Raw genomic sequence first — 24,783 nt, forward strand, 5'->3', positions numbered from 1 at the left:
TTTGAGTCTAAATAACTCTTCATCAGAGCCAAAGTGAAGTATGGAGGGGACAGAATTTATGCTATAGTTTGGGAGAGGTAGAGGTAGTAGATAGAGAAAAAATGTTGGTAGTTCAGATTATGTGATTGGAATGTGAGAATGGCAGGACAATAGTATGTCTTCTGCCAGACTTGAAAGGACAGTAAATGGACTGGAGGACGTGATAACATGCTAAAAGAAAGGGAAGAAGTGGGAGTTGGTTCACAATTTAAAGGCGGTGAACTCAATATGAGTCCAGAAAGCTGTAAAGTGCCTAGTCTAGTGTTGAAATGTTGTTCCTCCAGTTTACGCTGCGATTTGCAGGAACACTGCAGCATGCCAAGGCCAGACATGTGGGCATGCAAGCAGGACGTGGTGTTAAAATGACCAGCTACAGGAAGATCGGGGTCCGGCTTGCACACAGACCGGTGTTCTGCAAAGTGGTCACTCCATCTGCTTTTGGTTTCTCCAATTTAGAAGAGGCCACATTCAGTGCAGCGAATACACAAAGTTGAAGGAGGTACAGGTGAAATGCTGCTCACCTGGAAAGACTGTTTAGGCCTGTGGATGGTGAGCAGGAAGAAAGTGAATAGGCCACTGTTGCACCTTCTGCAGTTACATGGGAAGATGCTGTGGAGATGGGGGTAGTGTTGGTGATTGTGGACATAGAGGGAGTGGTCCCTGCAAAATGCAGACGAGGAATGTGTTTGGTGGAGTTGTCTGAAAAGGAAATGATCCTTTGAATGTGGAAGCTGGTGGGATGAAATGTGAGGACAAGGGAAACTCAATCACACTGTTCTAAGTGATGGGAAGGGGTAAGGGTGATAGGTTGAAGGCCTTGTCAACCACAGTGGGAGAGGAACAATGGTCATGGAAAAAGCAAGCCATGTCAGCAGCACCGTTTTGGAATGTTTTACTCACATATGGCAGGAGAATTAGGTGAAGAAATTAAAATTTCAAGTGATACAAGGGCAAGTCAATCTTTGATGGTGAGTGATGAAGGGGTATGTAATTCAACAGTAATGCCAGAAAAAAAGTAAAGAATAGAATTTACGGTGAGAAGAGCAATGTTCCATTATATAAAATGAGATTTACATGGTGAAGCGATAGTAGGAGTAATAGAGAAATTTTCGATCCTAGAAATACTTGGTATAGAGATAGCTGGATTACAGGTGGGAACAATGACTGCTGTGGTTGTAAACTTAGTGAAAAATAAGGCAATTGAGGTGCTATAGGGAGAGGCTGAATAGGCTAGGATTGTTTTCCCTGCAGCATCGGAGGCTGAGGGGTGACCTTATAGTGGTTTATAAAATCATGAGGGGCATGAATAGGGTAAACAGACAAGGTCTTTTTCTTGGAGTGGGGGTGGGTGTCCAGAACTAGAGCACGTTTGTTAGGGTGAGAGGGGAAAAACTTAAAACGGACCAAAGGGGCAACATTTTCATTCAGAGGGTGGTGCTTGTATGGAATGAGCTGCCAGAAGAACTGGTGGAAGCTGATACAATTACACTTATAAGGCATCTGGATGGGTATATGAATAGGAAGGGTTTAGAGGGATATGGGCCAAGTGTTGGCAAATGAGACTAGATTAATTTAGGGTATCTGGTCAGTATGGACATATTGTTTCTGTGCTGTATTTCTCTATGACTCTATATCCTAGGATTTTCTTGACTGTGTGTCAACATGACCAGGAGGAGAAATCAAGAAATAAACTTGAGGTAGTTGAAGTTTAATTATCAGTAACTGTATGTTTGATCAAATGATTGAGGGAAAAAAAACAAGAACAGATGCAGAATAAAGTGGATATTTTTAGTTCAGAGAAATTAGCTGAATTACAACAGAAAGATGAACAATTAAAGCAATTGTAGCAAAAAACATACACAGAATAATAAGTATATCTCAGAATGTTACAATTCTATATGTAAAGGGTTGAAGTTTGGAACTCTCCTCCAAGAACAATTATATGCGAGAATAATTAAAGATTTTTTTAAGGAAAACTGAGATTGACAGACATTTGTTCGCCAATGGTCTCAAGTCTTCTAGATGTCACTGAATGACACAAGAAGCCAGGTCGAGCTCAGTTCCTTTGTAAGAGTTATACAGTATGAAATGAGGCCTTTCAGCCCACTTGTTCACTCCAGTTATAAAGCACCTATTCCAGGGCCATTTCCCAACATGTGGCTCACAGTATTGAATGCATCTCAAGTGCTCATCTAAATATTTCTTAAAACCGTTTGATGGTTCTCACTTCTAACACCATTGAAGACATTGAGTACCAGACTTCTACCATCCTCCTGTGCAAAAGAAATAAGTCTTCAGAATAAAATTTGAAAGGCTTCATTGGTGGACGTCATTCACTAGGAGACTGATATAGGGGGCAAGTAAACACCAGCACAAATGAAGAACAAATTGATTTTTCCTTTTACTAAGACAGTCAAACCTCATATCCGTTTAATACCACTGGCTCGTGTGAAAAGAATTCAAATCTTAACCGAAAACATCACACTCAAACGCCACGTGGGGCGAGGGCGCGCAAATATAGTTATGCGCTTGCGCATCCTTCAGCCCTCTGTCTCCTGTGGTTGCGGGGGGGGGAGGTGGGGAAAGGAGAATGCAGTAATGCGCCTGCGCCAACTCATGCCTTGGTCGAGGGGGTGGAGAAAGTGGGAGATGTTGTGCGAGTGACGGTGATGGCCAGGCGCGCGGCGGTAGCACTGCGCATGTGTCAGGCCGGTTTGAAGTTGTCGCTGGGCAAAAGGCCAGAGCGGGCTGCGTTAATAGCTTCTGCTCGTCATTCAAAATATATATTCGATAGCCGGTGAAGGAGTGACGTTTATGATTTTGGCTTTGAGCATTCCTATGTTTGTTACCCCTCTTTCCTTCCGGAACCGTTGCCTTCACCGTTTCGCTGCATAATTGTATCATGTTCATGCTCAGTTGCCTGTTCTCTCATGGTTTCAGTTTGAAAGCGACATTGATGATAGGTAGATAAATAGAACATCTGGTGCAAGAGTTAAGATTTTATTTTTGGTCTTTCAATGCTCAATAGGAATAGTTTGCAAAGAGAAATCCCTGCAATCAGGTGTGAAAAATGCAGAACAGGAATGCCCCATTTTTAAAATAGGATTTACAAGTTTCCTTTTTTAGCAAACGGGACACTTTAGATCTTTTACTTCCCTATCTGTTCGGGCGACCAAATAACGGGAGATTTTATAGTGCAAATATACATGACTGAAGCTTTAAATCAATTGGAAGCAGTAGGTCCAATTGAACCATTCATTGAGATATTAGATTATTTCTATTTCAAAAATATAAAAGTTTGGTGTTGTGCGAGAGGTGGGAGAATGACAGTGAGTCCTGAATCTCGTTTGGAGAGCCTAAGCAGACACGAATGGCCGCCTACGCTGCACCAATTCCAGGATTTCTAGTTAGCCTAAAGCCTCCCGAATTCAGGTAAGTTTGTTTGCATCAACCACCTCCCCCCAACATTTCAGTTGTGTTTCGGATCGAGGAACAAAACTGAGTAAAGTCACTGGAGATGTCAATCATCTGGCGTCATGGCATATCCAGGAGCCTCAGTCTTAAAGTGATCCTGCCTCCCCGAGCCTAATTGATAGAATGGGTCGTTATGCCTAGCGAACAGCTCACTGAAATCCCAAAAAAAAGTGGTTTACCTTTTTTTTTAATCTGCACCCACCCATTGCAATCTATCAATCGCAACAGGGATTTTTTTTGTATTGTGGGAGGAAACTTTTTTTTTCCCCTTTGCAATCCCCACCGTGCGAGAATTGAAAGCAGAAGTTTCCCCGGTGCTTTGCACAGATTTGTTTTCTCTCATTTTGTTTTCTTTATTCCTTAACAAACAATATGGACTATTTTTATTTATTCTCTTTTATCCAGCTGTTTCTAGGATGCAAGCTTCATGCAGCAGGGACAGAAGGTAGGATTTCGCAAATTTAGCATTCTTTGTCCTCTGCATTTGCTTTATTTTCTGTCTCCATAAAAATCCCAGTTGCGTCGAAAGTGCGGAACAGTTGTAATCATCAAAATTTAAAGCGATAAACAATGCAGTTTTATTCGTACCATAATGTTAGTCCTTTGGTTGCTGCTAAAATATCGATACAAAATACGAATTTTGTGACCAGAAAGGGCAGGCACTTCGATAGTTATGTACCAGTATTGTTTTTTTTCGCCTGTAGATGGGCTTTCGAGAAGGTTTGTCGATTATGGTCTGACAATACCGCTCAGCACCAATGGTCAGGGTCGCTACATATCGCACATTGTATCGGCAACCGACACAAAACTACGTTCTGGTCGTCGATTTGCACGGAGCACCCGACATCAGGAGAGAGGAGAAGCCGATTTGTACTTCAATGTCACGGTTTTTGGGAAGGAGTTGCACTTACGTTTGAAGCACAACGCCAGACTGGTTGCTCCCAGGGCCGAAGTTGAGTGGCAGGAGGATTTCAGGGACCTCTTCACTGAACCCATCCACCGAGACTGTGTATTTTCTGGGGATATTACTGACATGCCAGGGGCCACCGTGGCGATCAGCAATTGCGATGGGTTGGTGAGTGTTGAGAAACTAACTTCTATAATTATTAATCCACAGGCTGCACTGTTGCGCTTGGGAATGTTTTGTGCAAATTGGATGGGGAGATGGTAAATTTCTGCAACAGGAATAAGTAATATCAGTGTGCCAGTGTGGAAGACTTTTGTCTGTCCTGCAAGTCGACAGAAACCGCTTTCAGTCCATTGTTTAAGTTACATGAAAATTTTATAGGTCAAATTTCGTATGCAGTTGGCTACAGTATATCTGTACGATTGGTATACGTGTTTTTAGATATTAGTCAGTAATTGTATATAGTACAGTAATGTAGATTGTTTACAAATAACTGAATCATTTGGTCTCAATATTTCGCCATGTTTACTCAAAATACAAGACTTAAGAACAGTGTTTATTTACCAATGCGCACAATATGACATTGTGGCACTGTGTAGTGGGCGTACAAAGCAAGGCGTTGTGGAACAGAAGCCCTTATACAGAACCAGTGCTAGCGATATTCGAGATTCAGGGTTTGAGTTTTCCGCCTTTCCTTGTGTTGAGCTGATTGGTGAGATGTTCGGGTGATTTAGATGTTGACCTCCTTTCCGGATTGGAGTTTACGATGTCGCTGTAAGGGAGAGAAGGAACATCATTTTAATAAATCTCGTTAGGAGATAAGCTTCTAGCAAAAGTTTGGTTATGCATTGATTAACAGTAGTGGGGTAACTTAATATGTATGAGTTGGACCTAGTTTTGCCGAAAACAATCAGGAATATTGTGGTGTACTGGTTAGTGCGTTTCTGAATCATGCTGGTTGTAGCCTGTTAATTCCTCATCTTGCTTGAGGTATGTTTATTGTTAAAACCATGTAATGATCGAGCTCTCGTGTGACGCCTCGGTAGAATTGCGAAAAATAACAATTTCAAGGTAGGGCGATAACCCCTCCAAGGGTGAGTTGGAGAACGTTAATTCACGCTAATGAACTCTTTGAAAGCATGGAGCAATATCGATATTGAACGCCAGCGCTGTGGAACCGCCTTTCGCGCTGTTACGTTTCAGAGGAAAGCAAAGAGCCGCTTGAAAAGTCAAGATGTTGATGTAATTTCTCAGGGCCTAAAGATGACCGTATGAAGGGGCACAAGTGGAGGGCTGGGAAAAAAAAACACTATCAATCACTGGTCAGTTATCTTATGGATGAAACTTGCGTTGTGTACCTGAACCCGTACATATAAAACTTAGTATAAAAATACTTGCAACAGTTATGCACAGCCTGAATAATTACTGAGTAATTTACATAATATTCAGTCACAATGTTGGATTTGTTACAAGTATCGTAAATCACTGAAGTTGCGTGCCATTGAGATGTTTGTCTGTCTCATTTTCTGTCATTTTCATGTTCTATATTTAGTACAGGAGGGATGTGTTCTTGCATAGGGATACAAGTGTGAGATTTGGTGCACCATCTTGGGTCGACTCAATGCCAGAATTAATGCGAATGAAATAGTGCTCCAAGCTCCATATGGAAATAAAGTATTTGCTCCCTCATTTGGTCTATATTTCAACCAATGTTATATCCAGAGCATATATTAAATAATTCTTCAAGGTTTAATTGTGCCAATGTTTTCTTCAACATTTTCCACAATGGCCACTTTCATTCTGTCTCTCAAATCTTCATAAATCATTTCTGAATTAGTACTAGCCTCTAATTTTTGTCTCTACTGCTTCATGAAACCTGATCCCTTTGGAGCCCTCCATCTTCTCTCTCGCTCCTCCCTGAGGCTTTTTATTTCCCTTCTTGAATCTCTTCAGCTGAATTTTTACTATTATACTGACCTAGGTTGTGATTTGGTCTGTATCTACTGCATGAATTCTTATGCTGTTCCAATATCTCTGTTGGGCAAGGGAGTGATCAGTTTGGTCACTCATCAGTTCTTGAGGTGACACCCAAGTGTGCCATTTCCTCTGTGCTTAAATTAGGTGTGGATCCCGTGCAGCTTTCACCTTGAAATGAAATAAGAACTAAGAGTACTGGGGAGAGATACAGTCTTAATGTTTCAAATCTGACGTGACTCTTCTTCAGTATGGAATTTGCATCTCTGCTCATTCTGACACCCAGTCAAGCAGCTTTTAATTTGGTTTCTACAGTATCTCTGCCTTTGTTAATTGAAACATTCCAGTCTCCCATGACTGTCATAAAGTAATTTCCTATTATCCTTTTCAATCATTCCGCCAGTTTCTGGTATTCTGCCTCCACTCCTTCATCTGGATGCTCTGATGTGGGATGTAAATAATAGAGTCAAAAAAGGTGGCCCTGGAAAAGCACAGCAGGTCAGGTAGCATCCGAGGTGCAGGAGAGTCGATGTTTTGGGCATAAGCTCCATCAGGAATGCTGATGAAGGATTCCTGATCAAGGGCTTATACCTGAAATGTCAACTCTCCTGCACCTGAGATGCTGTGCTTTTCCAGTGCCACACTTCCTCCATGTGTAATACGATCCTATCAACAATGAGTCGATCATTACGAAGCACCACCTTTGGCACCTGCCACCAGGTTGATCAATTCTCATCCTGAACTATTTCATTTCATGTGTAGCCTTATAACAAAGTCTTTGAATCTGTTCACTACCTGCTTAAATTACACTTGTGGTGTTACTTTTAACATTTTTGGCACAGAAGGAGCTACTTTCTAGGATGATTTAAGAGCTAATCTTATAGAGTGCGAAATATTAAATGTTATAAAAGAATTGGAGCCAAGAAAAGCAGAAGGATGTGATGGAATCCCTGCAGAAATAATGAAATTGCTTGGAAAGAAAGAAACGAGAGAGTAATTTAACTTGTATAAGGAGATGTGCAAAAAATAGCCAGAATAGCACTGTGGTCCCAATGGGGAAGGAGACAAATGTTATGAAATGTGAAGAGCGTTACGCCATTAACTTGAATCACCATACATTTGGGGTAATGTTAAAGGTCCCAGCCTGTTGATTGGAACCAGAGCAAGACACTGTTGGCTCTGATCAGAATGATTTTAGATTGTGTTGTAGAACAGGAGAATGCAGCAGTCATGTCAAGTATGCAGACTGTACATCCTAAAGACTGACCGATGAGATCAAACAGCATGTTTCTTCTGTTCCCCAAAAGCAAGGTACTGACTCTACCCAACCAGCCCATGTTCACAAAACTCTCAGCACAGTCTCCAACATGAGATGTAATCCCATGATTGGAAAGCATTTGCTAGATAAAATATTGTGTGTGCAAAGAATTATGCTCACACTTAAGATTCCTTTGGGCTTGCTATGAAGTTCACTTGCATGTACTGATGTTAAATGTATAGTCTTTGCAGGCAGAGAGCAAGCACACCGATGCACCTGTTTCAGTTCCACAAAATAAGTGAGAGCTATCGAGCAGGTTTAATTTTTAGGGCTGTGCCTTGACCAGTCAGAAGGAGAAAGTGAGGACTGCAGATAATGGAGATCAGAGTCGAGAGTGTGGTGCTGGTATGGTGTGGTGTGGTGCTTGACAGCAGGTCAGGCAGCATCCAAGGAACATGAGAATTGACGTTTTGTGCAAGAGCCCTTCATCAGGAATGAGGATGAAAGGCTCTTGCTCAAAACATTGATTCTCCTGCTCCTCAGATGCTGCCGGATCTGCAGTCCTTGACCAGTCAGTGTCAACAGGTCTGGTTTAAAGTTCAAGCAAAGCTTGATATTTAACTGTTATCAGCATTAATGGGTGCATTCTCCATGGCAAAGCCTCTACTAACCTGTTTGCCTACTACTCATAATATAAATGTTGGCTTCCACCTGTATTGGTATTGCTGTAAATTGTCTTGATAGATTTTTTTTTCAACAATATTTGGGTGGTATGAGTGCTAAGTGAAAGATAAACTTGTGATTATATGGGAACATGAGGTTGGGGAATCATAGCTGTTATAGAAACATGGCTGCAGGAGGAATGGGACTGGCAGTTCAATGTTTGGGGGTTTAGATGTTATAAGAAGGATGGTAAGGTTGGAGAGAGGGAGTGGAGGTTTTGATTGAGGAAAACATTAGTGCTGTACTTGGGTATATCTGAGAGATCGTCCAGTGAAGTTTTATGGGTGGAACTTAGAAATAAGAAGAGGATGATGGGATTGTACCATTTGCCCCCAATAGTCAGAGGGGAATTGAGGAACAAATATAGCTGAGATCTCTCTACATATGTAGGAATGATAACATTTTAATAGGAGGAGATCTTAATTTTCCAAACATAGACTGGGGCTGCTATAGTGTTAAGGACTTGGATAGTGAGAAATTTAAGTGTTCGAGAAAATTTTCTTTATCAATATGTAGATATACCTACAAGAGAAGAAACAAAATCTGACCTTCTGTTGAGAAATAAGAGAAGGCAAGTGACTGAGGTGTTAGTGGGGGAGCACTTTGGGATCAATGATCATAATTCTATTATTTTTGAAATAGTTAAGGAATAGGATGAGTGTTATGAAAAAGTTAAAGTTTTAATTGGCGTGAGGCAAATCTTGTTGGTATGAGGCAGGAACTTTTCAAGAGTTGATTGGAATTGACTCCTCATAGGTAAGAGGAAGGCTGGCAAGCTGGGAGACTTTTAAAAGTGAGATAACTAGAGTTCAGCAACATTATGCTGTTGTTAGAGTGAAGGGCAAGGCTGGTAACAGTAGGATGAATAAAGATATTAAGGCTCTGGTCAGGAAAAAGGAAGAGTCCATCTATTGGGCATATAGTTGGGATCAAGTGAATCTCTGGGTGTTGGAGCATTCCTATTCGGGCAATCAGAGGGCAAAGAGGGAATATGAGAAGGCATTAGCAGATAAGGATAATCCAAAGAGATTCTGCAAGTATGTTAAGAACAAAAGTGCAACTAGGGAGAGAATAGGGCCGTTTAAAGATAAATGAAGTGGTCTATGTTTGGAACTACAGAAGGTGGGTGAGACACTAAGCAAATATTTCATGTCAGTTTTTACTGTGGAGAAAGAAATGGAGGCTAGGGAACTTGAGGAAGTAAATATTGGTGCCTTAAAAATTGTTCACATTATAGAAGAGGGAGTGAAAAACTTACAGGTGGATCAGTCTTCAGGACCTGATTTAGTGTATCCCAGAATGCTGTGGGAAGTTAGGGAAGAAATTGTGGAGGCCCCAGCAGATATATTTGTATCACCTACAGCCAAGGGTAAGGTGGTAGAAGACTGGAGAGTGTCTAATCTTGTGCCTTTTTTAAAGAAAAGCTGTAAAGAGAAGCCTGGGAACTTTAGACTAGTGGGTTTGACATTAGTAATGGGTAAGTTGTTGGAGGGGATTCTGGTAGATAGGCTTGACATGCATTTAGAGGAGCAAGAACAGATTGTGGATGAGTATGGCTGTGTGCGAGGGAAATCAAGGTTCTGAGACATGATTGGGTTGTTTGAGGACGTAGCCAACAAGATTGGGGGTAGAGGTTGTCTACGTGGTTTTCTGTAAAGCCTTTGACAAAATCACATGGGATTTAGAGAGCGCTTGCCAATTGAATGCAAAATTGGCTTAACAGTAAGAGACAGATGGTGATGGTGTAAGGTTGTTTTTCAGGCTGTGTTCCGAAGGGATTGATGCTGAGTCCACTTTTGTTTGCAATTTGTATAAACAATTTGGATGAGAACCTAGGAGGCACGGTTAGTCGAGTGCCGATGAACACGTGGCTGCAGGGCTGGTGTAGGAGGGAGGGCTTCAGCTATGTGAATCACTAGGATACCTTCTGGGGAAGGTGGGACCTGTACTAGAAGGACAGATTGCATCTGAACTGGAGGGGTACTAGTATCTTGGGTGGGAGGTTTGCTGGAGCTCTTTGGGAAGGTTTAAACTAGATTGGCAGGGGAATGGGAACCTGAGCTATGGATTAGATGATGGAGTAGGTAATGAACAGCCAGATACAGCATGCAGAGAGTCTGTGAAGAGGGATAGGCACTTGATAGGGCAAAGGTGCAGTCAGTGTGATGGATTGAAGTGTGTCTATTTTTATGCAAGAAGTATCAAGAATAAAGGTGATGAATTCAGAGCATGGGTCAGTACTTGGAACTGTGATGTTGTGGCCATTATGGAGATTTGGATGTCACAGGAGTAGAAATGATCATTGGATGATCTAGGGTTTAAATGTTTCAAAAGGAATAAGGGGGAAGGTAAGAGGTGAAGAAGTGACATTTACTAATCAGTGATAGTATCACAGCTACAGAAAGGAGATCGTTGAGGAGAGTTTGTCTATTGAGTCAGTATAGGTGGAAGTCAGGAAAAGGAAAGGAACAGTCACTTTATTGGGAGGTTTCTGCAGGCCCCCCAGTAAAACAGAGACACAGGAACCGATTTGGAGGAAGATTTTAGAAATGTGCAGAAGTAACGGTTGTTGTCGTGGGTGACTTTAACTTCCCTAATATCGATTGGAACCTCCTTAGTTTGAATGGAGCAGTTTTTGTCAGGTGTGTCCAGAAGGGTTCCTGACGCAATATTTCGACAGGCGACTAGAGGGGAGGCCATATTGGATTTGGTACTTGGCAATGGTATGGGAAAGTACTTAATTGGGGGAGGGGAAATTACAGTGCTATCAGGCAGGAACTGAGGACCATAAATTGGGAACAGATGTTCTCTGGGAAATGCATGACAGAAATGTGGAGGTTATTCATGGAACACTTGCTGTGAATGCTGGACAGATTTGTCCCACTGAGGCAAGGAAGGGATGGTAGGTTGGGTGACCAGGGATATAGAACATTTAGTCAAGAGGAAGAAGGAAGCTTGCTTAAGGTTGAGGAGGCAAGGATCAGACAGGGCTTTAAGGAGTTACAAGGTAGCCAGGAAGGAACTGAAGAATGGACTTGGAGCTAGAAGGGGGCATGCAAAAGTTTTAGCAGGCAGGACTAAGGAAAACCCTAAGGTTTGACATTTACGTGAGGACAGCCAGAGAGATGGCAGGGCCAATCTGGGATAGTGGAGGGAACCTGCACCTGGCGTCAGAGGAAGTAGGGGAGATCTTTAATGAATTCTTCGCTTCAGTATTCACTGAGAGGGACCTTGTCGTTTTTGAGGACAGCTTGAAACAGACTGATATGCTAGAACAGGTAGATGTTATGAAGGAGGACTTGCTGAAAGTTTGAAAAACAGCTATAGATAAATGCCCTTGGCTGGACAGGATATACCCTAGGTTACTACATGACATGAGGGAAGAGATTGCTGTGCCTTTGGCTTTGATCTTTGTATCCTCACTGTCCACTGGAATAGTACCAGATGATTGGAGGGTAGCAAATGTTATTACCTTGTTCAAGTAAGGGAATAGGAATAATCCTGGGAATTAGTCTTATGTCAATGGTGGGCAAAGTATTGGAGAGGATTCTGAGAGACAGGATTTATGGTTACTTGAAAAACCACAGTTGGACACTATGGGTAATTTTAACAGCCTTGAGACTGATGCCATCAAAGGTGATGTCTGCAAGGCATTCTGTGCACAAATCACAGTAAGTTACCATGTATACACAGCAAGCAATTAGGAAGGCAAATAATATTTTGGCCTTTACTTAAGAGTTGAAGTACAAGAGTGAGAAAGTCTTGCTACTATTTTGCATGGCTTTGATGCGATCATACTTGGAGTACAGTTTTGGTCTCCTTAGAAAGGATGGATGTATTTACTTTGGGGTGCTACAAAGTTTCACAGGGTTGATTCCTGTAATAAGAGTGTTGTTCTATGCTGAAATGGGTCTCTATTCTCTGGAGGTGATGAGTTTTTGGAGAAATAGTAACAAATTCTTGGAGGATTTGGCAGGCTAATTTTGAGACTGATTCCCTTGGGTGTAAGTTTTAAATTTACCTTTCTTTTAAAAGTTTATCTTGTTTATGAATAGTGACTGAAAAATATACAGTAACTTGCAAGGTTTTATGAACTTATTTTTTTTCTGATGGGAAAATTTCTTGAATTTAACTGAAGTGTTTATATTAGATGGGAACTGAAAATGTGTTGCTGGAAAAGCGCTTCTTCAGGCTGATGCCTGAAACGTCGATTCTCCTGCTCCTTGGATGCTGCCTGACCTGCTGTGCTTTTCCAGCAACACATTTTCAGCTCTGATCTCCAGCATCTGCAGTCCTCACTTTCTCCTCCCATATTAGATGGGAAGACTTGTTCTGCTAAATGTTGTTCATTTAAATTTATATGTTTCAGGAATGCAATGACAATGTTAGGTTAGGAGCTCAAGAAGTTGTGTCCCAATCCCATTCCTGTGCTGTACTGTTGGGCTGCATTCTGTTGAGGTTAGAATATTGAGGTGAACTTAAAGGTGTTTAAAATGACAAAAGGAGCATACAGAAGATATTTCCTTGGGTATAGAAATGCATAGAATGAATGCAATTCACTTTGGACAATGCAGGAAATACATTTTCATTTAAAAGTTGCAGAACCATGGAATTCTCATTCCCCAAAATGCTGGGCATTTACAATTTTCACGTTTAAGATCAACTGATTCTTATTGGGTAGAGTTATATATTGACTAAGATTAATTAAATGCTATAATAAGCCTGAGGGGCCGGATGGCTTTCTCCTGTTCTTGTAGCATGATCGCAAATGTTAGGCTTACAGTGCAACTTGTTTCGTTTTGGCTGTACAATTTTGTAAACATTTATTTAATGCATGAACCAGTGTAAACATTAAGCAGAGGTATGTCCAGCTATGCCATCAGCCTCTACAGTTTTAGTGCAAGTAAATATTGCAGGGCCATTAATTTTCACAGTAAAGTTCGATGCTCCTCAGGTCATATTCTTTTCCCTATTATATTTCCTTATTCCCTGCTTTCTCATTTATAAAGAGCATGTGAAAATTTGGGTGTGGCAATGGAAAGCAAATGACTGACATGTAGTGAAGAACTGGTTGTAGGTTGTGGTGGTTTTGCAGTTGGAAAAGAGCATTGAAGGCAGCAGGCAAGAGGTTTGTGTTTTATAATGAAAGTGAAGGTTATGCAGTATTACCATTTAATTTTTGGTGACAGAAGTCTGAGGTGTGGTGGAAGCAGAAAGGTGGGGCGGGGAGAGGGAGAGAGATGTTATCAGGTATTACTGAGATGGAGAAATAAAGAGCTGCTACAATTTCAGGAAGTTGAAAAGTTTCCTACATTCCAGTCCCTAGAGATTATGCTCTTGGAATTGGTCACTCCTGCCACCTCTCTGCTGGCCTGGTCTATGTAGATCATCTTGTCACTCGTGGAGAAGATCATCTCTAGCACTACTGCAGCACCTTCAGGAATGTACCAGAGACAGCCTTACTATTCGTAGCTCAATAAACTCCTCTTTCAAAAAAAAACAATCCGGTGGAAGTGACTACTAACATAGTAATGTAGAAAATAGGAGCAAGTGTAGGCCATTCAGCCTGCTTTGCCATGCATTATGATCATGGCTGATCATAAAACAGTAGCTTCTGCTTCTTCCCCAATATCCTTTGATCCCTAAGTCGCATGTGCTATATCAGAGTCCTTTTTGAAATCATACCTCGTTTTGGCCATGTCTGCTTTCTCTGGTAGCGATTTCCACCGGCTCACCAATCTACCAGACTCCCAGTGAAGATATTTCTCCTCTTCTCGATCCTAAATGGTTACCTTGTGTCCTTACCCTGTGGATTCCCTTCCCATTGGGAACATCCTTTATGTCTACCCTGTCTAGTTCTGTTAGAATTTCATAGGCTTCTCATTCTTTTGAACTCCCTGAACAGAATCTTTATTAATTCAGTGTCTCTTTGCAGGAATCAGTCTGGTTAATCTTTGCTGTGCTCCCTTTATATCAATAACATCCCTTATCACATAAGGAGACCCAATATTCCAGGTGTGGTCTCAATAAGGCCCCATATATTTGCATCACAACATCTTAGCTCCCCTACTTGAATCCTCTTACAGCAGGTGGTATAGACAGAAAATGGTATGTATCTGCATGCTCACCTTCAGCGACTAGCGTACAATGGCACCGAAGTCTCATTGATTATACCCTTCTCTCAATTTATAGCCATTTGGGTAGTAATTTGCCTTCCTGTTTTTGCTATCAAAGTGGATAACCTCACATTTATTCACATTAAACTGCATCTGTCATGCATTTGCCCAATAAGCTGGTCCAAATCCCACTACATCTCTGAATCCTCCCTCTAGCTTACCCTCCCATTCAGATTTGTCATCTGCAAATTTGAAAATATTACATTTATTTCCTCATCTAAATCATCAACATATATTGTGAATGGTTGCAGTGTTAGCACTGATCCCCATGGTATACCCCACTGTTGGGTGCCTGCATTCGGAAAAAGACCTTTTTCGTATCATTTCTTGTCTGCCAACCAGTTTTTGATCCATTTTGATACGCTACCTCCAGTTCCATCCATTTTAATTACCTACACTAATCTTTTCTGTGGACTTCATTGATAGCCTTCTGAAAATCCAAATTAACCACTTTCATTGGTTTTCCCACATCAACTCTACTAGTTGCATCCTTGAAGAATTCCACTAGATTTGTCGAGCATCATTTCCCTTTCATAAATCTGTGTTGACTCTGTCCTATCCTGCCACTGTTTTACAAGTGCTGTGCTATTAAACCTTTTACAATGGACTTTAGCATTTTCCCCACTCTCAATGTTAGGTTGACTGATAATTCTCGATTTTTCTGTCTACCTTCCTTTTTCAACAGAGGGCTTACATTAGCTACAGTTCAATTTGTAGGGACTGTTCCAAAGTCTATAGCATCTTGGAGGATGACCAATCTGCATCCACTGTTTCTCAAAACACTTCCTTAAGTACTCTGCGATTTAGATTATTAGACTCTCGGGACATACCAGCATTCAACCCCATCAATTTCCCCAACACCATTTCCCTACTAATACTGGTTTCCTACAGTTCTCCTCTGTCTCTAAATATTGTGATCGCCAACATTTCTGGTATATTATTTGTCCTTTTTTGTGAACACAGAACCAAAGTATGTATTTAATTACTCAGCCGTTTCTTTGTGTCCCACTATAAATTCTCCTGATTCTTACTGTAAGGTACCTATGTTTGTCTTCACCAATCTCTTTCTGTTCACATACTGATAAAATTTAGAGTTAGGTTTTAGGTTCCCTGCAAGCTTACTCTCCTACTCCATTTCCCTTTGTTAATCAATCCGTATCCTCTTTTGCTGAATTCAAAGTTGTTCCAACTCCTCAGATCTTTTGTTTTTCATGGTCGATTTGTATGACTCATCCTTAAGTCTAATACTTTCATTAATTTTCCTTGTAAGCCATGATTTGACCACTTTGCTGTTTTATTTTTGTGCCAGACATGAGGGTATCGCCTGGGAGGATAGTTGATGCGAGTGACCTCGCAACCTTTAATTAATACTTGGATGAGCACTTGAAATGTCATAACATTCAAGATTATGGACCTACTGCTGGAAAATGGGATGAGTGTATACTTAGAGTAGCTTTGATTGTACAGATTTGACCAACTGAAGGGCTTCTTTTGTACTGTATAATCCTATGAACAAATGTTGCATTAACCCATGTGCTCTTTGAATGTTTGCCATTGTCTTTCCACTGCTTTCTGTTTTAAGTCATGTTTCCAAATATGTCATAGACAAGTCATGTCTCATACCATAATAGTTTCCTCTATTTAGATTCAGGACCCTCGTCTCAGAATCACTGTTCACCTTAATGAAGAATTCTATCATATGATGGATGTTCAGCCTCAAAGGGCCTCATGCAACTAGATTGCCAATTATTCCTTTCTCATTGCACAATACCCAGTTTAGGATGGCTGTTCTCCAGTTAACTCCTCAACATATTAGTCTAGAAAACCATCCATTATACACTTGAGGAATTCTTCCTGGATGATATTGTTACTAATTTTTCAGCTCTGATCTCCATCATCTGCAGTCCTCACTTTCTCCTAACTAATTTGATTTGCCCAATCTACATGCCGATTTAAAATTATAATGCATTCCCAACATCACCCCAATTAGTTTGGGGCCTGTGTGCAACCATCACTAATTTTATTTTTGCACTTTGGTGTTTCTCAGCTGAGGATCAACTGCTCCGTGCATTAAGACATAAAGCCTTAGAGCTTGTCTTTTTAACATTCCCTGTGCTGTTCCTATTATTTTTAACTGATTTGATTTGATCGCAGCCCTTCATTTCTCTATATATCAATTTCCTTATTCCCTTTTCTGTCTTTTGTTCTTGTTCTTGTGCTTGATTCTCCTTCCTCTGACTGCTTGTCTAGGTTCCATCCCTTCACAATCTCTCTCTTATCAGGTGATTTTACACTTTAGTGACAGTCTGGAATGCACTGTAAATTCTTTTCAGGAAATGAGTGAGCTGCCCATCATGGTAAAAGTTCAGTGGAAGTTGAAAGTTAAAATGACCAGGCCTTTCCTGCTAATTTCAGATAAGTTTGTCATTTCCCCACTCTGCCCATTTTAAAGTGGCTCCCAGTTAATATCCTCACCATTAAATTTTTGCCTTTCGGTGCCTGTGCTGGTTCTGTGGAAGCGTTACCTATGTGACCACTTGCCCTTAATTTCTTTGTCTCCTTTTCTAAAACAAAATACATCAAAATTTTCAGATTATTCAGGTTTCTTCCAGATAGCTAATGTTCCTGCTATGTTTAATGAAATTATACCAATATTTCGACTAAAACGTTTCTTTCTTTTTCTTCCCATACCTTTCAGTTCCACTTCCAGTCTCCTGCTTAGCATCCTTCCATCACGTTGCTCTAATACATAAGAGACACTGCAGAAATGTAACTGCTAGTGAAGTGAAATTTTTAGACTGCTGGCTACTGAAAGTTATACAATCAGAATATAAATGAACTCGTTTTTGTTCAAAGATGCTGTTGTTTTATAAACTAGCAATCTAGAGGTTGAGGCTTATGCTATGTATTCATAGATTCAAATCTTAATGTCATAACTAGCAGAATTTAAATTTAATTAATAAGAGCTGCAATTGAAAGCTAGTTGTGATGGTGATGATCAAACAATCATTTACTTATTTCAAAAACAAATTCTGGTTCATGACAGTCTTTTTAAGAAAGGCAATATACCATTTTTGTCTGATCTGTAAGTGACTCCAGAACCACAGTAGTGTAGCTGACTCTTAACATCCCTCTGAAACGGTCTAGGAAACAACTCAGTTCAAGGGCAATTAGAGATGGCCAGACTAATTCTGGCCTTGCCTGTGATGTCCATATCCCAGAAAAGAATTTTGAAAAAATGTGATGAAACTTTTGTTCCAAATCATTGATATTTTATATTTTTTTTGCCAATTTAACTCACTTGGTTTTGATATTTAATGCTAGTTCTGGCATGATGGACTGAATGGCTTCCTGTGCAGTTACACTTCTGTGAGTAAGATTTTATCATAGTGCAGTAACCTTATCTCAATTTTTAACTTCTGCAATTCCAGTCACAAATTTACCTATAAATAAAGCTCTCCTTGACCAATTAGTGAGTTGACAACGTTTCAGTAATTCTGTTCAGTATGAGAGAAGCTGGTTTCCTGACAATCCTGCAAGAGATACATATAAAACTAATGCTGAAAACCCAAAGTGCTGCAAAAAATGAATTTCACTGCTGTTTTGTTGGCCAGTCTAAGTTGGTTGCTATACATCAAAATTATAGTAGACTGGAGAAAATTGTCGTCTTAAACAAAGAAACATAGAAAGGAGCAGGAGGAAACCATTCAGCCCTTCAAGCCTGCCCTGCCATTCATCACGACCATAGCTGATCATCTGACTCAATAGCCTCTTTCTGATTTTGCCACTGCTTTCCAAATGCTGTACTATATATTCCTTGATAACTGATTCAAGAATTTTCCCTACTACTGATGTTAGGCTTACTGGTCTGTAATCTTAGCTCAAGTCTAACTGAAAGTATGATGTATTAACCCTCACACTTGAAACTACTGAAAGCTTAATCTGATATATTTTTTTCCCAAAAGTCTGTTAATATGAAGTGAAAGTTGTTTGAAGGCTTTCATAGTGAGATCTGTGCCCATAAATTTGTCTTATTCAATATATGTTTCCTTTTGGCATGTTTTGTTAGTTTTAGCCATATTGTTTGGAAGAGGTGAAGGAAAACTGGATGGAGGAAAAACCGAATAGAGGGGCGGTGATGGTGTGCTTTCCTGCAGTCATTGTAGACCTCTTTTAAAATATTAGCTAATGCTGGGTGTCAGCAGTTATGCCCTTTAAAAATGAAGACCTACCTCAAGGAGTTAAACAGCTAACTTGGAAAGAAGGTGGAGAATAATTTAAAATCCAACACAATAGAAACAAATTTTGAAGACTCGGTATGTCATTTCTGAAAAAGTCAACGATCAATCATGTTGTATTTAGTCAAATTAAAGATTTAGCCGCTGAGTACGACCTTTACAAAAAATATTTCAAAATTTAAGTCATACTGTGAACGTTTTATAAGTAATGACCACTGAAACTGATTTTATGGTAACATTGCATTTTTTTTACAAATGTGTAGACTGTCTGGATCGTTTCAGTTTGGTAGTTATAACTTCTTTCATTATCTTTCACTATATTAATTGTTATAGTTAGCACTGCTGTCTCAAAGTGCCAGGGACCCAGGTTCTATTCTAGCCTCAGGCGACAATGCAAACTCCACACAGACTTTCTCCCCTTGTCTGCGTGGTTTTCCTCCAGGTGCTCAAGTTTCCTCCCACAGTCCAAAGATGTACAAGTTAGGTGCTAAATTTCCCATAGTATTCGAGGATGTATAGGTTAGGTGCTTTAGTCAGGGGTAAATGTAGAGTAATAGGGTAGGGGTGGGTTGCTCCTCGGAGGGTCGGTGTGGACTTGTTGGGCTGAATGGCCTGTTTACATATGTAGGTATTGTATAATTCTATAATTCTATCCCATGCCAAATATAAATGCTGTTTTTTTTTTCAGCAAAACCTTCACGCTACTAGTCACACCTCGATTAAAAATTAACAAAGAACGTTGAAAATCTGTATCACGTCAGTCTATATCTTTTGAGATCATTAGCTCCAGCAGAATTAGAAACTATTTTAACTGTATTCATGCAATCATTGATTTCTGAATTGAATCTTAATCTAAATTTCAATGGAACTGTCAAACAATGAAAGGAGTAGAGAAGCAGGATAGATTCAGCAGCATGTCAACTCCTGACTCCAGTGAGCATGAGTCCTTAGAGCAAAGCTAACCACAGTGTGTTGCTAATTTAGGTAAGTCATTCAAACAGGACCAACAAGTGGGTAGTGTGGGAATTAAAATATAATTCCTGTGTTGCCCACTGTATTCTTAGGCTGTATTTGAAGCAACTTATTGGCTATGTCAAAGAAACTTTACTTCGTAACTAGCTTGGTCAGTCCTTCAACTCTCTCCCTCAGCTGAGAGAACTTGATGCTGACAATAGTCAGAATTGAATTGTATTTGTATAGCTGCAACCCATTCTTTGCTAGTGTAAATATATTTTTAACTGTCTGGATTATGTTTATTTCAACTTAATTTATGATAGGCTGTTTTTTTCCCCCAAGTGTCAGATGAACATCCGCAGAAATGCCCATAAAGGCAACACATTTCAGCAAAGATAGTTCAGGATATTCCTCCTCACTTGGAGATATGCTGAGCTTCTCATTAATCCATGAAGGCATCAGGATAAGAAATATTTCTAAGGTCTGCCTCAAGATCATGCCACAGGTGCCAGAAAATCCACAAGCACATGAAACCACAGAGAAGCTCAGCCTTCAGTACTTGACTCTTGGTCAGTTTTGGTTATGTTGACATTGGGGCTCAACATGAGGTTCAGCACTGGCTTTCCTGACCGAGGGCTTCACCGGATTCTGGCCCTGCAGCAACCAGGAACTGTTCCTCAGCATCCTCCCTTGTGTCCTCGCTAAGAACATGGCGCACACTGTCTCTACATAACTGTTACATTTCATACAGTCCTCCCACATCGTTTGCTACTCTGTATGCTACTTAATAATAAGCTTCCCATGGTGCAGGACTAACTTTCTGTGTAGTTGTTGGCGTGCTTAATAAATGTATCCAATATCTCTGCTTTCTGCATTTTCTTTGTCTTTTCCCTAAAGGAATTTCAATTTATTTGTTAAGATTTCAAATATACTTGAAACTCTCCACTTATGAGTGGATGTTTTTAATTCAGTTGACGAATATTGACAGTCTATTCAGCTGTAACAAGCAACAAACTTTGTTTGATCCTGTCCATCTGACACCTCCCCATACCACCTAACGTGGACTATTTAATAGCTGGACGCCTGGTTGATTTTCCTTGGCTTAGTCCAGAATGTTAATGCTGCACTTGAATGTGGCAATTTTTAACCTTGGACATTTTCTGTAAAATGCATCACTTGATGTCTTTGTCTAGCAGGTAGTTTGGGGGAATCAACCTGCTTCTAAATGGAGTGCAAGTGCTGCTTAACTAAAGCAAACCAATAAAATCTTTTCACAACACAGTGGGGGCAAATTGTGAAAACATGACTTGCTGTTTTCTAACGCCATCCTTTTCAATTTGACTAATAGGAAATGCTTATAGCAAACAAATGGCAAGGCGAATAAAGTTGACATGAACTTTAATTTTCTAGTCCAGATATCCATACAAAAAGTAAAATTAGGGTGGACATTTGAACATTGAATTATTAGATATCATTAACTTTGTACTAATCGTGAATTTCCAATTATATAATCTCACATTGTCTTTTGACCCTTCTTGAAATGCATGAGGTTGTGAATTTGAAATCCGTTTCCCTAATTTAGCTGTGTTATTTAACAACTCCTGCCAGAGATGTCAGTGATAGACAGTGAGGAATTGTGGAACATTTTCCCAGCTGCAAGCTCTTAATGACTGACTGTGTAAGATGTTGATATTTTTATGAACATTTGGAAACTCTGTGGGCCCCCCTCTTGATAACTTGTGCAGAAATGTTACTCATTCTGGTAACTAAATTATGTATAATTGCCCTCTTTATATTTAATAGGCTGGATTGATTCGTGCAGACACTGGCGAGTTTTTCATTGAGCCATTGGAAAAAGGGCAGCAGGCACAGGAAGAAAAAGGTCGTATTCATGTGGTGTATCGTAGGCCCTCTATCAAACAAGCAGTATCACAAGACCTACATGTTGAAGGTATTGAGAGGATTAAAACTATTGAAAGTTTCGGTAGAAGTACAAAAAAAATGAGCTTGTTAAACCATTGATTATGTTATTAAACCCAATGCAGTCTCCAGAATAGATTTGCACATTAACATTGCATAATATTAAATGCTGTTTATTTAAAGAACATTAATTTGATTACATTGATTGCATCTGTGTCCTTTCTTAGTTTTTAATCTGCTTGCACAATTTATTGAATGCACATATGACATCTGCATTATAGTGTGTGTTATTTTAAACATTCTTAAGTTTCTGTATAAAATGAAAATAGAAGCAATTTGCCAAATTATAATAAAGAAAATTCTCTGATTTCAGGTACTGTTTGGTAATTATCTTACACATTTAACTAACATAACTTGAATTTGTAGGTCGGCTCAGCATATTGACTTCAGTGCTTCGCATTCCTGTGTTGTATGTTGAATTCTTTAAGGCCATTTTTACTGGAATTTTGTTCGTCTTGCTATGCAGGCAAGGTTTCAGTGAAAAAGGGCAATATAAGAATTGAACTGTTTGGACACCCTCTGAAAATCTGTTTCGTATGTCTCACCGAAGTGCATTAAGTTTTGTATGTTAACTGCGCAATATAAATGAGTCATAGACAGAAATCTCAAGGCAAAGGTCAGTGATGTTGCTCAGCATTATTTTTATCTCATTGGTTAGTGCGCTTTGCGAGGCCAGGTAGCCTATGGAAATGAGACGTGTGTTATTAGATGTACAATGTGAAAGCCAATCAAATTACACCATTCCTAGATGTTTAACTGTCCTGAGACCTACTCTGTCCAATCCATTATATTTTCATTGCCTTCTGTGAAACCCTCTGACTTGAGACTGAATATGTCAGATATGATGGGGTTATATACCTGGGATGTCTAAGTATGTTTTAAGTATCCTTTTGCTTCCAAATGGAGCCTTAAATTCAAATCCTGATTTTTAATTGAAATCCATAGTTCTGGATTTCCGCTGTGCTTAATTCACCGGAGCTCTACTTCAGGACAGAAAGTAATGACCACAAAGATTTAGTTCCAAAATTATTTCTGTTGTTTATGTAGCATTATAAGGAGTGTAAGGCAGTAAATATTTGCAGATTGTACCTTGTGAAGAAAGATATTTGGATCGGGAAGCTACCAAGCAAATTTACTGGAGTTGGAATTCCTGACATAGACCTAGAAGAGAATTAGACTTGTTTGCTTCCAGAGTTGGTTTAATACTCCCCTTTTGGACTGATGACTTTGATTTAAGAGATTGAGGCAGATTAGACACTATAATTCTACACAATTGTGATTTTCCCTGAAAAAGAGGCATAATTTAGATGAGCAAAGCAGATAATGTTGAACATTCTAGGCAACCTAGAATTTGAACCTAGAACCTTCTGATTAGAGGGCACATGTTGTTCTAATTGCATTAAAATGGAAGCCCTTGGTTTGAAATATGTTCTACACAATATTTAATTTAGCATGTCTGGGTAATTTACTTCTATGTAATTGTAATCTACATTATGTGCAAATTATTTTGCTATATTTGTCTTTAATGTTATACATCTATGTTCTCTTTCTCATACAATTTTTACAAAAAAACTGTTCGAGTCATAGAGGTGTACAGCACAGGAACAGACCTTTCGGTACAAATTGTCTGACCAGATATTATAAACAAATCTCTTCCCGTTTTTCAGCATTTGGCCCATAACCCTGTAATCCTTTCCTAATCATATACTCATCCGATGCTTTTTAAATGTTGTGGAGATGTTGGTGTTGGACTGGGGTGGACAAGGTACAGAAATCAATGCAGGTTTTGATAACTGTCTGTCATGTTTTTCAGATTTAGAAATGGCTTGTCGTTAAGATGATAATTAGCGCTTCATTAATGTTTCATTTTTTATTTGCTGATCTCTGGCTCACTGGCTGTGCTTTTGCTTCTGAGGCAATTGATGTGGCTTCAAAACTCACTGAGGAGCTTGAGCACAAAGTGTTGACTGCCAGTGCAGTGTTGAGTTACAAGTTGGGTCAATCTTTAAATGAAGGACCCAACTGTTCTCTTGAGTAGATGTTTCATTTCCAATAGTATTAGGAGAAGAGCAGGACAGTTCTTATGAATAACGTTCATCTCCTCGCAATTCCATGAAGCATGTTTTCATTTTTATTGGTTTTCTGTGCCTACACAGTTCAAAATAAATTAGTTGCCTCTTAGAGCCTGAGAAGTGGCACAGTAACTCAGTGTCTCACAGCACCAGGGCCCCGGGTTTGATTCCAGCCTCTGACGACTGTCTGTGTAGAGTCTCCCCGTGTCGGACAAATGTAGAGCAATAGATAGGAGAATGGGTCTGGGTGGTTTAATCTTCGGAGGGTCGTTGTGGACATGTTGGGCCAAATGGCCCGTTTTCACACTGTAGGGATTCTATGATTCTAATAACCTGGTGCCGCTTGATTTTTGACTGTTTAACTAGTGTAATTGTATCACCTTCCACCACTTCCTCTGGCAGCTCATTCCATACACGCATACCCTCTGCATGAAAAAGTTGTCCCTTAGGTCCCTAAATCTTTCTCCTCTCACCTTAAATGTACGTCCTTTTAGTTTTGGACTCCCCCACCCTGGAGAAAAGATTTGAAATATGTTTTACACAATATTTAATTTAGAGTATCTGGGTAATTTTGCATTTTAATGCAATTAGAACAACATGTGCCCTCTAATCACCCTATCCATGCCTTTGTGATTTTATAACCTTTACAGCTCCACTGCTCCATGGAAAATAGCCCCAGCTTATTCAGCCTCTCCCTATAGCTTAAATCCTCCAACATCTTTTCTGAATCCTTTCAATTTTCACAATATCCTTCCCAAAGTAGGGAGACTAGAATTGTACGCAGTATTTCAAAAGTGGCCTAACCAATGTCCTGTACAGCACAACATGACCTCCCAACTCAAAGGCAAGCATATCAAGTGTCGTCTTCACTGTCCTATCTACCTGTGGCGACTCTTTCAAGGAACTATGAACCTGCACTCCAACATCTCTTCGTTCAGCAACACTCACCAGGATTTTACCGTTAAGTGTATAAGTCCTGTCCTGATTT

At 39.9% G+C, this 24,783-nt stretch overlaps 1 protein-coding gene across 4 annotated transcripts in view; it reads left to right on the forward strand.

The window, feature by feature from the left end:
* The first annotated feature begins 3,626 nt into the window (after nt 1-3,626).
* adamts14 (ADAM metallopeptidase with thrombospondin type 1 motif, 14) overlaps nt 3,627-24,783 on the forward strand; it is a 202,299-nt gene continuing 181,142 nt past the window's right edge. For 3 of the 4 annotated variants that reach the window (XM_072583126.1, XM_072583127.1, XM_072583128.1), the window contains exons 1-3: nt 3,628-3,958; nt 4,218-4,588; nt 21,547-21,694. In XM_072583126.1, the coding sequence (XP_072439227.1) occupies nt 3,886-3,958; nt 4,218-4,588; nt 21,547-21,694 (592 nt within the window). In that variant the 5' untranslated portion in view covers nt 3,628-3,885. Of the gene's footprint in view, nt 3,959-4,217; nt 4,589-21,546; nt 21,695-24,783 lie in introns of all 4 variants that reach the window. The other variant, XR_011962299.1, reaches the window with a different exon arrangement.

Source organism: Chiloscyllium punctatum, chromosome 13 (genome assembly GCF_047496795.1).
Source record: "Chiloscyllium punctatum isolate Juve2018m chromosome 13, sChiPun1.3, whole genome shotgun sequence".
NCBI lineage: Eukaryota > Metazoa > Chordata > Chondrichthyes > Orectolobiformes > Hemiscylliidae > Chiloscyllium > Chiloscyllium punctatum.